Genomic DNA, 12,819 nt, shown 5'->3' with positions numbered 1-12,819 from the left:
CCCTATACCTCCATGTCTCCTGGGTCTGAAAATTTGATAGCAGGGACTGGCAATTAGTTGCTAATGCTCCCCTGGTGCCAAATTTTTGGACCCATGAGGAGCCCTGTCAGCCGGATAACATGGCTCTGTGGACTGGGGGTTTGAGCACCCCTGATTCATACAGTTGACACAAGCTGTTATGAAAAATGTTATTCCAATATGAGATTCAGCTGATAATTTTCCTTTGTGCCCTAGGTTGGACTCCACTACATGAAGCCAGAGCAACAGGTTTTTATAAGATATCAAATGAGCTTTTGAAAGCTGGTGCTAATGTTAACTGTAAAAGAAGAGAACAAATAACAACAATACAAGATGCAGTTAGAGAAGGCCATTATGAGGTGTTATTGTTATATTTGGGCACCAGCAATGATTTTATATATAAAATATCCTGTGATTGGTCAGGGAGGTCTCATAGCATTTTACTTTCATTACACTGGTGTTAATAACGTAGGCTTTTGGGGCACATTTTAAAATTCAGGGGCTTTGGAGCTCTTAGGGTGCTTACACAAGTTATGTTTTTCATGTGATTGAGCCCTGAAAGCTGTCTATAGCCATGATCTAACACATGCACGGCTGTAGAGTGCTTTGAAAATGGCCAATTGCACAAACATTTTTAACCCTTGTCAAATGAGGTATTAGATGAAGGCACACTAAATCAGAGTACCTTAGGGAACTTGCATTCACTCAAGGATTAATTTTTCCACATTGTGGTGGGGCTGGGCTGCTGCTTGTGCCTGCGAGCACCAGCCCAGCCCTGCCCCTGGGGCTGTCAGTGGGGGAGGGAGGGAAAGAAGGAGGGAGAGTGAGCAGCAGCAGTGGCAGCTGCTGGCTTGGTTTGGCTTGGCCTGGCCAGAGCTGGAGGTGGGCGGAGCAGAGTGGAATGAAACCCCCTTGCATCATGGGCTCCTCTCCCCCCCCCCCCCCCCCCCCCCCCCCGCTACCCTGGCTGGGATTGGGAGGGGGGGAGCCTGTGAGGTGAGGGGGCTCCATTTCATTCCCTGCCTCCCTCTCCCTCCCTTTTCCTCCCTCACTGACAGCCCTGGAGCTGGGGTGGGGAGGAGCTAGGGAAAGGAGTGGTTCAGCAGCCTTCTTGGCTAGGACTGGTGCAGGCAGGTTTGAGCCCCCTGACTCAACAGACAAACAGCTGTTGGATGGAGGGGTGGGGGGTCTAACTCATGGCGCTGTGTATACGTATGTCTCTAGCCAATACCTTGTCCATAAAATTATCCTTTTTCTTCCCAGGAAAGCAAATTCTAATCTGGATTAAGGAACTGGAAGAGAACAAGATTTTAGTGATGGAACTCTCTATTTCCCACAAAAATAGCTACAAATCAAGAGGTGGGCAAAGGTTTGGCTGGAGCAATGAACTTTTTTGTGCATTGCTGAAGACATAAATCCTGGCAGGCAGAAGAGACAAGTGTATAGCTGAATCTTGGAGGTGCTGTGCATGTATGAATCATGTACTGTATGTGCCATAGAGTGTGACAAAGCACATTAGTACCAGACTAGAAGTAAAGTCAGAATTCAGAAACAAATTATAACACTAAGCACAGGTATTAACAGATTTTAACTAGTCCATGTTGACATTGATTATTCAGTTGGTTTTGCTTAAGACCCCAGGATGTATGCACAGTGCCATGAGTTAGAGTGGGGCCCCTAAATATCTGTAAGTACCCTTAACTGCCCAACTTGTATTAAAATCATGAGCCACGCTTTACAGATTTGTCCTTTGGTGTGTGATAGCAGGAAATAATTGTTTTTTCTAACTGTTTTGGGCATTTAACTACTAAATTTAGTGCAGAAAAAATAATCTAAATCTAAAATGACTTGAATCTCATCCATTGGTTGTATGCATATCTGATGGAACCAGAAGATTTTTTCACCGATAAACATTATTGCATGACTGAATGTGTTTTACACTGCCTTCTGAAATATGAGGTAGATGTGAAGGCAAGCTATTAGGCTAAATGTAGATTAATGGTTTGATCTGGATTGGCACCACTGTTCCCTATAACTTTTTTTCAGGAGCTTAATGAATGGCTACAGAAGCTCAAGCTTAAAATCTCTGAGTGAAGTTCCTTCTGCTACAGTGTTCCCTCTACTTACTCTACCTTTCTCTCATTTTAATTACTCCTTCAGTTCCTCATACTCTCTTATTCTACCTCTTGACATATTCCATATGCTAAATATGTTATTGGCTATTTTCTAGCATTCCCTTTCCTCATTTGTGAGAGTGTATGTGTATGCAAGAGACCACAAACTATAAGAAAAGAAAAAGGAACATAAAAGCTGAGAGAAAGAGAAAGGGAGAAAGTAAAAAATGAGAGACTAAGGAGGGGTGAGAAAAAAAGGACAAGGGGAGTAGGGGGAAGATTAAAAAGAGAGAGAGAGAGAATGAGTAAGAAGGGCTAGAAAGGAAAGAAAGGCATCCTAGAACCTTTCATGCAACAGTGCCTGTTAATAGGATGTCTGACCATGCAACCTAAAAGGGAACAATGAATAATATAATGGTTATAGTTTTACTGTGACATATCACTGATATGAATTCTCTTCTACTTAGTTTCCACTAAAGTATTAGTTACCAGGGCTAGTCATTTTGAATTGTAATGACTTTACTGCAATATTTTCATAAATATGCGTGCATGGTTTCTTTGTAGCTGTGCACACAAATTAGTTGTGTGAATTGTGGCATGCACAATTATGAAAAATTGGCCTTTTGATTTTATAATTCATTGAAGAGAAATCTAGTCCTGGGGTCTTAAACAGTAAGCCAACTGAGTAATCAATGTCGACACGGATTAGCTAAAATCTGTTATAACCTGTGCTTAGTATTATAATTTATTTCTGGATTCTGACTTTACTTCCAGTCTGGTATTAGTGTGCTTTGTCACTTTACTGGCACATACAGTACATGGTTCATACATGCACAGCACCTCTGAGACTAAAGTGTACACTTGTCCCTTCTGCCTGCGAGGATTTCTGTCTTCAGCAATGCACAAAAATGTTCATTGCTCCAGCCAAACCTTTGCCCACCTCTGGATTTGTAGCTATTTTTGTGGGAAATAGAGTTCCATCCCTAAAATCTTGTTCTCTTTCAGTTCCTTAATTCAGATTAGAATTTGCTTTTCTGGGAGGAAAAAGGATAATTGTATGGACAAGGTATTAGCTACAGACATGAGAAACCCAATTTTAGTTCCCTGGTTTTCCACAGACTGTGTGTGACTGTACTGCCTCCCTACCAAGCCCAGGACCATAGCTGAGAAACATGCTCTCCTAAGACAGAGAGCCTGAGAACAGCATTTGGATTGCTCATTTAGGATCCTCTAAGATATCTACTCTGCCTAACTGTGTGGCATGTGAAAGAGTGGGTGGGGCTTATTCATAGATTCATAGATTGTTAGGGGCTGGAAGGGACCTTGTACACCATCGGGTCCAGTCCCCCTGCACTAGGCAGGAAAAGACAACTGGGGTCAAGTGACCCAGTGAGGTGACTGTCCAGTCTCCTTTTGAAGATTTCCAGGGTAAGTGACTGCACCACCACTGGAGGGAGTTTGTTCCACAGTCTGGACACCCTGACTATGAAGGAGTTTTTCCTGGAATTGAGCCTGAAGCGGCCTTCTAGGAGTTTGTATCCATTGCTCCTGGTCTTCCCCAGGGGTGCCCTAGTGAACAGCTGTTCTTGATGTACTTCCCTGATGTAGTGGTAAGCCGCTATCAAGTCCCCTCTCAGCCTTCTCTTCTGTAGGCTGAAGAGGCCCAAGTCCCTCAGCCTCTCCTCGTATGGCTTGTCTTGTAAGTCCCTGATCATATAGGTGACTCTTCTCTGGACCTTCTCAGTTTTTCCACGTCCTTGTTGAAGTGCAGTGCCCAGAAGTGGACACAGTACTCCAGCTGTGGTCTCACCAGTGCGGAGTACAGTAGGAGTATCACTTTGTTAGTTTTGTATCATATGTAACGGTTAATGCATGCCACCGTGTTGTTTGCCCTGCTGGCCACAGCATCACACTTCTGGCTCACGTTCATGTGATGGTCAATTACTATCCCTAGGTCCCTTTCGGTCATGGTGCAAGTAAAATTGTCGCCCCTGAGCCTGTAGGTATTTTTGGGATTGTTTGTCCCCAGATGGAGCACCTTATACTTCTGAGTGTTGAACTTCATCTGGTTCTGGTCCGCCCAACTCTCCAGCCCGTCCAGGTCCGCCTGTATCTACAACCTATCTTCTGGCATGACCATGCTCCCCCATAACTTGGTGTCATCCGCAAACTTGACCAGTGAGCTTTTCACCCCCACATCCAAAGCATTGATAAAGATGTTGAAAAGCACCAGTCCAAGCACAGACCACTGAGGGACACCACTGGCCACTTCTCATCAGGACAGCACAGATCCATTCATGAGAACTATCTGGGTCCTACCATACAGCCAGTTTTCCACTCACTGAACTGTTGAGCAGTTAGGCCCACAATCTTCCAATTTTTCCACAAGGATATTGTGGGATACTAGATCAAAAGCTTTTTTGGAAGGGTTGGTATATAATGTTGACCTTCTCTCCCATGTCCAGGTGGCAGGAGACCTGTCTGTAGAAGCAGATGAGATTGGTAAGGCAAGACCTACCCATGACGAAGCCATGCTGGCTGTTGTTCAAAATCTTACCTGCAACGAGCGTATCACACATAGATTCTTTCATGAGTCTTTCCAGGATTTTCCCTGAGATGGAGGTTAGGTTTGTTGACCTATAGTTGCCTGGGTCCACCCTCTTCCCCTTCTTGAAGATGGGCACAATACTGGCCCTCTTCCAGTCCTCAGGGATCCCCCCTGTGTGCCATGATTTCTGAGAGTTTTGCCACGGGTTCCACAATTACCTCAGCCAGCTCTATCAGCACTCTCAGGTGAAGTCCATCTGGTCCTGCTGACTTATAAATGTCTAGCTTTTCAAGTTGATTTTGCACAAGCTCAGCATCCACAGTTGGAAGACTCATTTCCACCATGCCCCCTGTGAAACTTATTTCGCTTCTTTCCCCTTGGTCTAGTGAAATACCAAAGAAAAGTGGGCATTCAGGAGTTCAGTTTTTTCCTGAGTGTCCATTACCAACTTTCCTGAGGTGTTAAGCAGGGGCTCCATGCTTCCATTTGTTTTCCTTCTGCTCCCTACATACTTAAAGAAGGACTTCTTATTGTCCTTGACACCCTTGGCTAACTTAAACTCAGTTGCCGCCTTAGCTTTCCTAATCATTTCCCTACAAGCGCGGACCACTGTTAGACAGTCCTCCTTGAGGACTGTCTCTAGGTTCCACTGTGTGTACGCCTCTTTTTTCTTTTTTAAGAGGACCACAATGTCACTATTGAGCCAGTAGGGCTTGCCAGCCCTTCTGCTACCTTTCCTCTTTGTGGGAACGGTTTTCTTTTGTGCTTTGAGGATCATGTCCTTAAGGAATGACCACTCTTCATGCACCCCATTTGCCTTCTGTCCATGGTCCTGCATTGCCTTCCTTACTGTGGAAGAAACAAGTTTCACCTTATTGTTTAGCCATGAAGTTGTCAGAGACCTTTATTCTTTATTATACAAGCAGCTGCGGGGGGGGGGGTACTGAGCCTCTCCACCACAGACAGTTAAAGCAAGCTTTTTATATGTTTCAATTCAGGTCACATGACGCAAAATATAACAAGTCAAACAGAGAACTAATTTGAACCAGAAAGCTGCAAGGGCGGGTGTGGTGGTGAGACACCACCACAGGCTCCCGAGGGGGAGACGGCAAACCCCATGGGCCCCATACCCTGAGAACAGGCCCCCGGCAGAGCCAGCTTACCTCCTGCAGGGCAGCCAAAGCAGGAGCCGCATGAACCGGCATTACGCTGGCTGTTTAATCATCTGTTTCCGGCGTGGGAAACAGCTGAGCCAATCTCAGTGGCTGTACCATCTGCTGCGGGGAAGTTTAAAAGCCCCGCCAGATCTGGGGCGGGGAGACAGCTGGAGAGAGAGAGAGTGGGCCGGCAGCTCGTCAGGCAGGCTCCATCACGGGAAGGAAGCAACCCAGCCTGCGTGGCTCTTGCAGGCAGCACCGGGGCAAGCTTTAAGCCTCCTGTGGGAGGCAAAGCAGGGGCACCTCCACAGCCCCCAGAAGAGGCTGAGACTGAGGAGGCAGGGGAGCTCCCTGCTTACAGCAGAAGAGAAGAGTAAAATGATCCCCGAGAAGGGAGAAAGAGCGACGGGAACCCGGTAGACAGGCCCTCATCCATCCTACAGGGCCAGAGAGCATCATCAACACATCACCAACTGGTTGGTGAGTGGACGGGGTGTAGGGGAGGCAGAACCCCGTGGAACATCGCGTCTGACGATAGTAAGTACTGCCGTCCATCGGGAAGGCCCACCCGGGAAAGATCTCCACTGAAGACCCCTTTTATAGTAAATTTAACATCAAAATCTTGGCAGGCAAGTTGAGGGGAGGGGCCACACCCCAACAGGCCGGACGGCCAGAAGGGCGCAAGACGTCACAGCAGGAAACTGCAAAGGCGGGAAAACTATGGTTTGACCTATTGACCTCATAGGCCTGCTTAGAGTTATGGAAAATTCCACAATGCATTTCTTAAACAGAAATAAAGGCCTGGGGTTTTCTTCTTCTACATTTCCCCCCTTTTGTACTTATAGTACAACTGATGAAATTTTGTAACCATGTGTTAGGTAACAGACTGCAAGTGGGCCAACAGGAGAACATTCTGACTTATGCATCCTTCAAGGCACAGTGAGACTTGTTCTTAGGTAGAGTATCTTCCAATGCTCCCTTCGGAACAATTGTGAGACTACTCTCAATTGACTCAGTATCACGTTAGACATATCTGTTGTGTCTTTTGCGGGATGTGCTAAGGTTACAATAGCAACAAAAGGAACAAAAGGAATACTCGTAGAAAGAGAATAAACCCTAAGACCATGATTGCAATATAAAATAATTTGGCCCCAAATCTGCCAAACCAGTCCCAAAGACTCCATTGATCAGTTCGGTGTAGTTTAGCAGCTTCTTTCTCAATAATTTCAGCCTGGTTCTCAATAGTGCTAGAAGCATCTGGTATATAAATGCAGCATTCTGTTTTTATCAAAGCACACATACCTCCTTTGCCAGCTAATATATAATCTAAGGTAAGTCTGTTTTGTAGAGTTATTTGCCTCATTTCTTTAATTTCTTTACTTATTTCATGAAAACCAATGGCAGTAGCATTAGCTACTTTCTCTAGGGATGCTGCAACTTTCTTTATTTTGGACATAGCTAAGCTTGTGTCATAATTAGGGTACATTATACTCCAAAACCTTTGATTTTCTGTGATTTCGTTGCAAATTCTTCCTTTAGGTAAGTGAGATCTAATAGTAGAGGCAGGATATGCTGCAGAGACATAACATGTTCCCCTCCAACCGGAAGGAAGATTTTTATAACCCTTTTTTCCACATACAAAATAGTGACTCGCTAGTGCGGTAAACGTACCTGTATTACAGTGCGGGGTCATCATCTAATGTGAATAATAACCTGAAAATTTACTTCGGGGAGAATAATTGGACATCCAGGAACTGTTAGAGAGCCAAGCACCATTTACTTTAAATTCTACTTCACGCTTACTGACTCCTACTGCAATACGAGATCCATTACAGGTCCAACAAAACTTTCCAGGGGTGGCATACGCTAGTCGTATATAGTCAGACCGGTTGCAATGTATATCTTGCCAAGTTTTGTTCCCATGAAAATCTGAATAATAAGGGGCTAACATTTGGGTTGCATTTAAAGGTACTAGTATCATGGGTATCCCTCCAACAGAATAAATAGGGACATGACTACATATCCGACAACTAGAGACATTTAAGTCTATTCTAATTTGGTTAACTAAAGACAAAAACACATTTCCATAGACCAGGTTTAGAAGTCCAATACAAATAGTCAAGAGGAGGGACTCCATGTTTGGTTATTAATGGACTTTTTTCTTGGAGTCTAGATCTTTAATCCTTGGTCTCGTCAGGAAGAACAGTCTTTTTGCAGTGTGACACGTGGATCCAAGTAGATAGTCCCCGACACTTTACTGCAGTGTTAGTGGTGAGAAGAACTTGGAATGGACCATTCCAGTGAGGTTCTAAAGCTGATTTTCTTTGGTGGATTTTTACATGAACCCAATTTCCTGGCTGTAAGGAATGGCAGGCTTCTTCAGGCTCTCTGGGTAAAGCTTCTTGGACCTGTGAATGAAAAGTCTTAATACATTTCATTAATGCTTGACAATATTGCAATACAAGATCATCAGCTAAGTGGATGTTAATCTGAGAAGGTGGTAAGGGTGGGGAGGATGGAAGTCGCATAGGTCTCCCCATCAGGATTTCATGTGGGCTGAGTCCAGTCTTCCGATTAGGGTGGATCTCATGCTCATTAATACTAATGTTAGAGTGTCTGACCATTTTAAACCAGTCTTAGCACAAATTTTTCTAGTTTATTTTTCAGTATCCCGTTTTGTCTCTCTATAGCACCTGCTGACTGTGGGTGATAAGGACAGTGAAAGTTCTATTGAATCTGCAGGGCTTTACATATTTCTTGCATAATTTGCCCAGTAAAGTGAGATCCCCTGTCACTATTGATGGTAAGTGGGATTCCAAATCGCAGGATAAGGTCCTTTAAAAGGATCTTAGTGACAGCTTTAGTATTGGCCCTTGCCACAGGATAAGCTTCAATCCAACTTGAAAACATGCAAACTATAACAAGTACATATTTATATTTACAATATTTTGGCATTTGTATAAAGTCAATCTGAATATTTACAAATGGTCCCCAAGGTGGGGGATGTGTGGCTTTCTTAGTTTTAACAGGTTTGCCTACATTATGGGCTTGACACACAGGACAAGCCTGGCAGTAGTGCTGAGCAATGGAAGGAAAATTTGGAGCATACCAATCAAGTTGAATAGCTGCGATCATCCCCACTTTGCTCACATGGGCCACTCCGTGGTACACGCGAGCAAGGTAGGGAAGTAAGACTTTGGGCGCAACCAGGCGGCCGTCCGGGGAGCGCCAAAGGTGATCAGGGGGTAATATGCACCCATGCAGTCTCCATGTGTCTTTTTGAGAATCTGCAACCTGATCTTGGAGGAGTGCAACATCATGAAGGGTTGCAATAGGAGACTGGTCATGAGAAAGAAACAATTGCTCAGCCTGAGGGGGTGAAAGGGCTGCAGCTCTAGCTGCAGAGTCAGCCAGAGTATTTCCACGTGTAACTTCGTCCTGGGAAGATTGATGAGCAACACATTTAATAATAGCAACAGCAATAGGTAATTGGAGGGCATCTAATAAGGTGGCTACATAATAACCGTTACAAATGGGTGTGCCATTTGAGGTAAGAAACCCACGTTGTTTTTATAATTGCCCATAATCATGGACAACACCAAAGGCATAACGCGAATCTGTATGTGTATACAGATTTACCTTTACCAGTTTTACCTTTAGCAAGGGTACAGGCATGAGTGAGGGCAACAAGTTCAGCAATTTGGGCAGAATAGACAGAAGGTAAAAAATTACTTTTGAGTACCTCGTGCTGGGAACATACAGTGTAACCTGCAACAAGGGAGCCTTTAGAGTTTCTTAGGCAGGACCCATCAACATACAAAACTAGATCAGCATTTGGAATGGGAATGTCCCATTCCAAAGATCAACACGGGGTAAAGTTAAATGAGCAGTAACAGCGAGGCAGTTATGAGGCTCGCCATCAGAAGGTGCAGGTAACAAGGAAGCAGGATTAAGTACAGGGCACCGAACTAAAGTAATGTGGGCCACAGAAAGTAGCAAAATTTCATATTTAGTTAAACGAGCATTTGAAAGGTGCTGGGTTTTGGTTTTTAAAAGAAGTGTGGCCACTGAGTGGGGTACAGCAACAGTTAAGGGCGAGGCTAAAACAATATTTGCAGATGATTCTACAAGAATAGCGGCAGCAGCAACTGCCTGAAGACATGGTGGAAACCCAGTTGCTACAGGATCTAAGGCTGTACTATAGTAGGCGATAGAACGATGTTTATCTCCATGGAATTGAGTAAGTACCTCCAGAGCAAAGCCATCTTTTTCATGACAAAAGAGTGTAAGAGGCTTTGAATAATCAGGAAGTCCCAGTGCGGGTGCCTACGAAAGGGCAGCTTTAATGACAGAAAAGGCATTTTCGGCTTCTGAAGACCACTGCAAAGGTTCAGGGGTGGGTGTCCTTTAAGGTAAAATTTTGCAAGGGTTTTACAATTGAGGCATAGCCCAAAATCCATTGGCGGCAATATCCGGCCATGCCTAAGAAGGTGTGCATTTGAGAGAGAGTTGTGGGCTGAGGGATTTTGAGAATTGTTTCAACTCACACAGTTGCAAGGTGACGTTCACCAACGGACATATCATGGCCTAAATAATGAACCTTTGGCAAGCAGAACTGAAGTTTTTCTTCAGAAGCTTTATGGCCTTTTAGAGTAAGACAGGTCAAAAGGTGCAGAGAATCGATTTTACAGGCTTTGAAGGAAGGTGAGGCAAGCAAAAAATCATCGACATACTGGTTAAGGACAGAACGGTTTTTTAACTGAATGTCATCTAAATCTTTCTTCAAAATTTGTGAAAAGATAGAAGGGAACTCTGTATACCCTTGTGGGAGTCTAGTCCAAGTATATTGTAAGCCTTTATAAGTAAATGCAAAAAAAACTGACTATCTGGATGAATAGGAATTGAAAAAAAAAGCAGAGCACAGGTCTACAACAGTAAAGTAATAAGCTTTCAGTGGAATGGAAGAAAGAATGGTAGCTGGGTTAGGTACTACAGGAAAAATAGATAAAACAACAGAATTAACAGCTCGCAGGTCTTGCACAAAGCGATAGGCAGTTTTGCCTGGTTTCTTAACTGGCAAAATTGGAGTATTACAAGGACTAGAAGTGGGGACCAAAATACCTTGTTGAAGGAGGGAAGAAATGATTGGTGCGATTCCTTGCTCAGCCTCCTGGCTGAGAGGATACTGGGAGATGCACGGGAGCTGCTTTCGCGGATCAAGACGAATTTTAACAGGTTCAGCGGTGTATATCTGCCCAAGTTCATTTGCATGCTGTGACCATAGGGCAGGGGGTACCTGTTTAAGGATTTCTTCTTTGAAATCAAGGTTTGTTGCAGAAATAGGTGGGATTGCTGGTTCAATCCTAGCAGCAAGAACTGTGCATTCATTTTCTGCTGGTACTTCAAGGAAAACGCCATCCACTGTACAATAAATAGTACAACCTAGTTTACAAAGTAGGTCGTGACCTAAAAGATTAACAGGGGTAAAAGGGCTTAAAAGAAAGGCATGGTGGTCAGAGATAGGACCAAGAGTGACGGACAAGGGTTGAGTTACAGGATGAGAAATTACTTGGTTAGAAATGCCAACAGCATTAACAACAGCGTCAGAAAGAGGTGGATTGGGAAGATCAAAAGGATGCAAAGCGGAACGGCTTGTCGCTGTGTCAACAAGGCAAGTTACCCTTTTCCCCGTTATGGTACATTCTACAAAGGGTCCAGACTGATCAACGGGTAAGAGTGGTGAAAGGATGAAGTTACTATCCCTCAGGTGGTCCTAATATTGAGATAAAGAATTTTGGGGAAGAGGCAGGGAAAATTGCTGATGTTGTTGATTTGCAGAGTTTCCCATTGAAGGGGTAGAGGTAGGCAGTCTGTTGGGACATTCTCCTTTCCAATGACCAGTTTGACCACAGTAAAAACAGGAAGAACGGTCAATGGAGGAGACATTTGTCTGCCAGCACCCACGTCCGCTGCCTCATGAATTCCCTTTTCTCCGTCCTCATCCTCTGGGGTAATAGGTTTGAAGTTGCAAAGCCATTAACTTGGCTTCACTATTTTCTTTCTTTCTTTCCTGACACGTTAAACAATGGTTGGCAACCGTAACTAGTTCGTTTAATGGTTTTGTTTGTCAGCCCACACAGATGTTACACAATTGGTCTCTTAATTTAGGATGTAGGCCTTGGACAAATGCGGCTGCAATTGCTTCCCGAGTGTAGCTTCATCTATTCCTGAGTGTCTTTCAAAAACTTCTTTGAGTCAGTCTAAATAGTCTGCTGGAGACTCTCCTTTATTCTGTTTACAATTATTAATCTTAGCCCAATCAGTTTTCTTAGGACATATGACAGATATGGCTTCTAGTAACTGGCGTTGGGCAGTTGCGAGATCTGTCCCATGACCAGGGTCTTGCTGTGGCCAGTCTGCCTCATGTTAGGCATTGTCGGACTTCAGAAGGAAGTATGGCATGCAAAAGTTGGTTCATATCAGACTGTGTAGGGTTGTAACAGTTAATAATGGTTTGGAGCTCATCTTTAAACTTCTGGGGCTTTTCTCGGATGTTAGGAAATTCTTTAACTAGATTTCTTAAATCCCCAGGTGTCCAAGGGGCATGTACCATTACCAAACCTTGTGCACCTGGTAATTGGCGCAACGGTACTTGAATAATAGGGCCCTTTTTAGGGCGACTGTTATTTAAACCCACAGGGGAAAATGAGCCTGTAGAAGAGCCCTCCAGACTACAAAGTGGAGTTTCCAATTCAGGTGGAAGGCGTTCAGGGTTAAGTGGTGGTTGGGTCAAACAAGAAATACTTTCTAAAATATCTTCTACAGACTCATTCTCAGTCTCGGTCTCATGAGTTAGTTGGGGATATAAAGGAGTAGGAGGTGCTGAGGGATGATTAGCCTGGCCAGGGCTGTATCCATTTTTCAATTGCTTAATTTCTGCTTTTAATTTTTCTTGGGAGTCCTTAAGACTCCTTACCCAGGA

At 44.2% G+C, this 12,819-nt stretch overlaps 1 protein-coding gene across 1 annotated transcript in view; it reads left to right on the top strand.

The window, feature by feature from the left end:
* Nucleotides 1–12,819, top strand: part of ANKRD31 (ankyrin repeat domain 31) — a 164,489-nt gene that overhangs the window by 60,695 nt on the left and 90,975 nt on the right. Inside the window, exons 11-12 of the mRNA XM_059723549.1 lie at nt 204–402; nt 1,282–1,377. Coding sequence (XP_059579532.1) covers nt 204–402; nt 1,282–1,377 — 295 coding nt within the window. The remainder of the gene's footprint in view (nt 1–203; nt 403–1,281; nt 1,378–12,819) is intronic.

Source organism: Alligator mississippiensis, chromosome 3, assembly GCF_030867095.1.
Source record: "Alligator mississippiensis isolate rAllMis1 chromosome 3, rAllMis1, whole genome shotgun sequence".
NCBI lineage: Eukaryota > Metazoa > Chordata > Crocodylia > Alligatoridae > Alligator > Alligator mississippiensis.
Note: the sequence above shows the minus strand (reverse complement) of the source record. Positions and strands in the feature narration are given on the sequence as shown.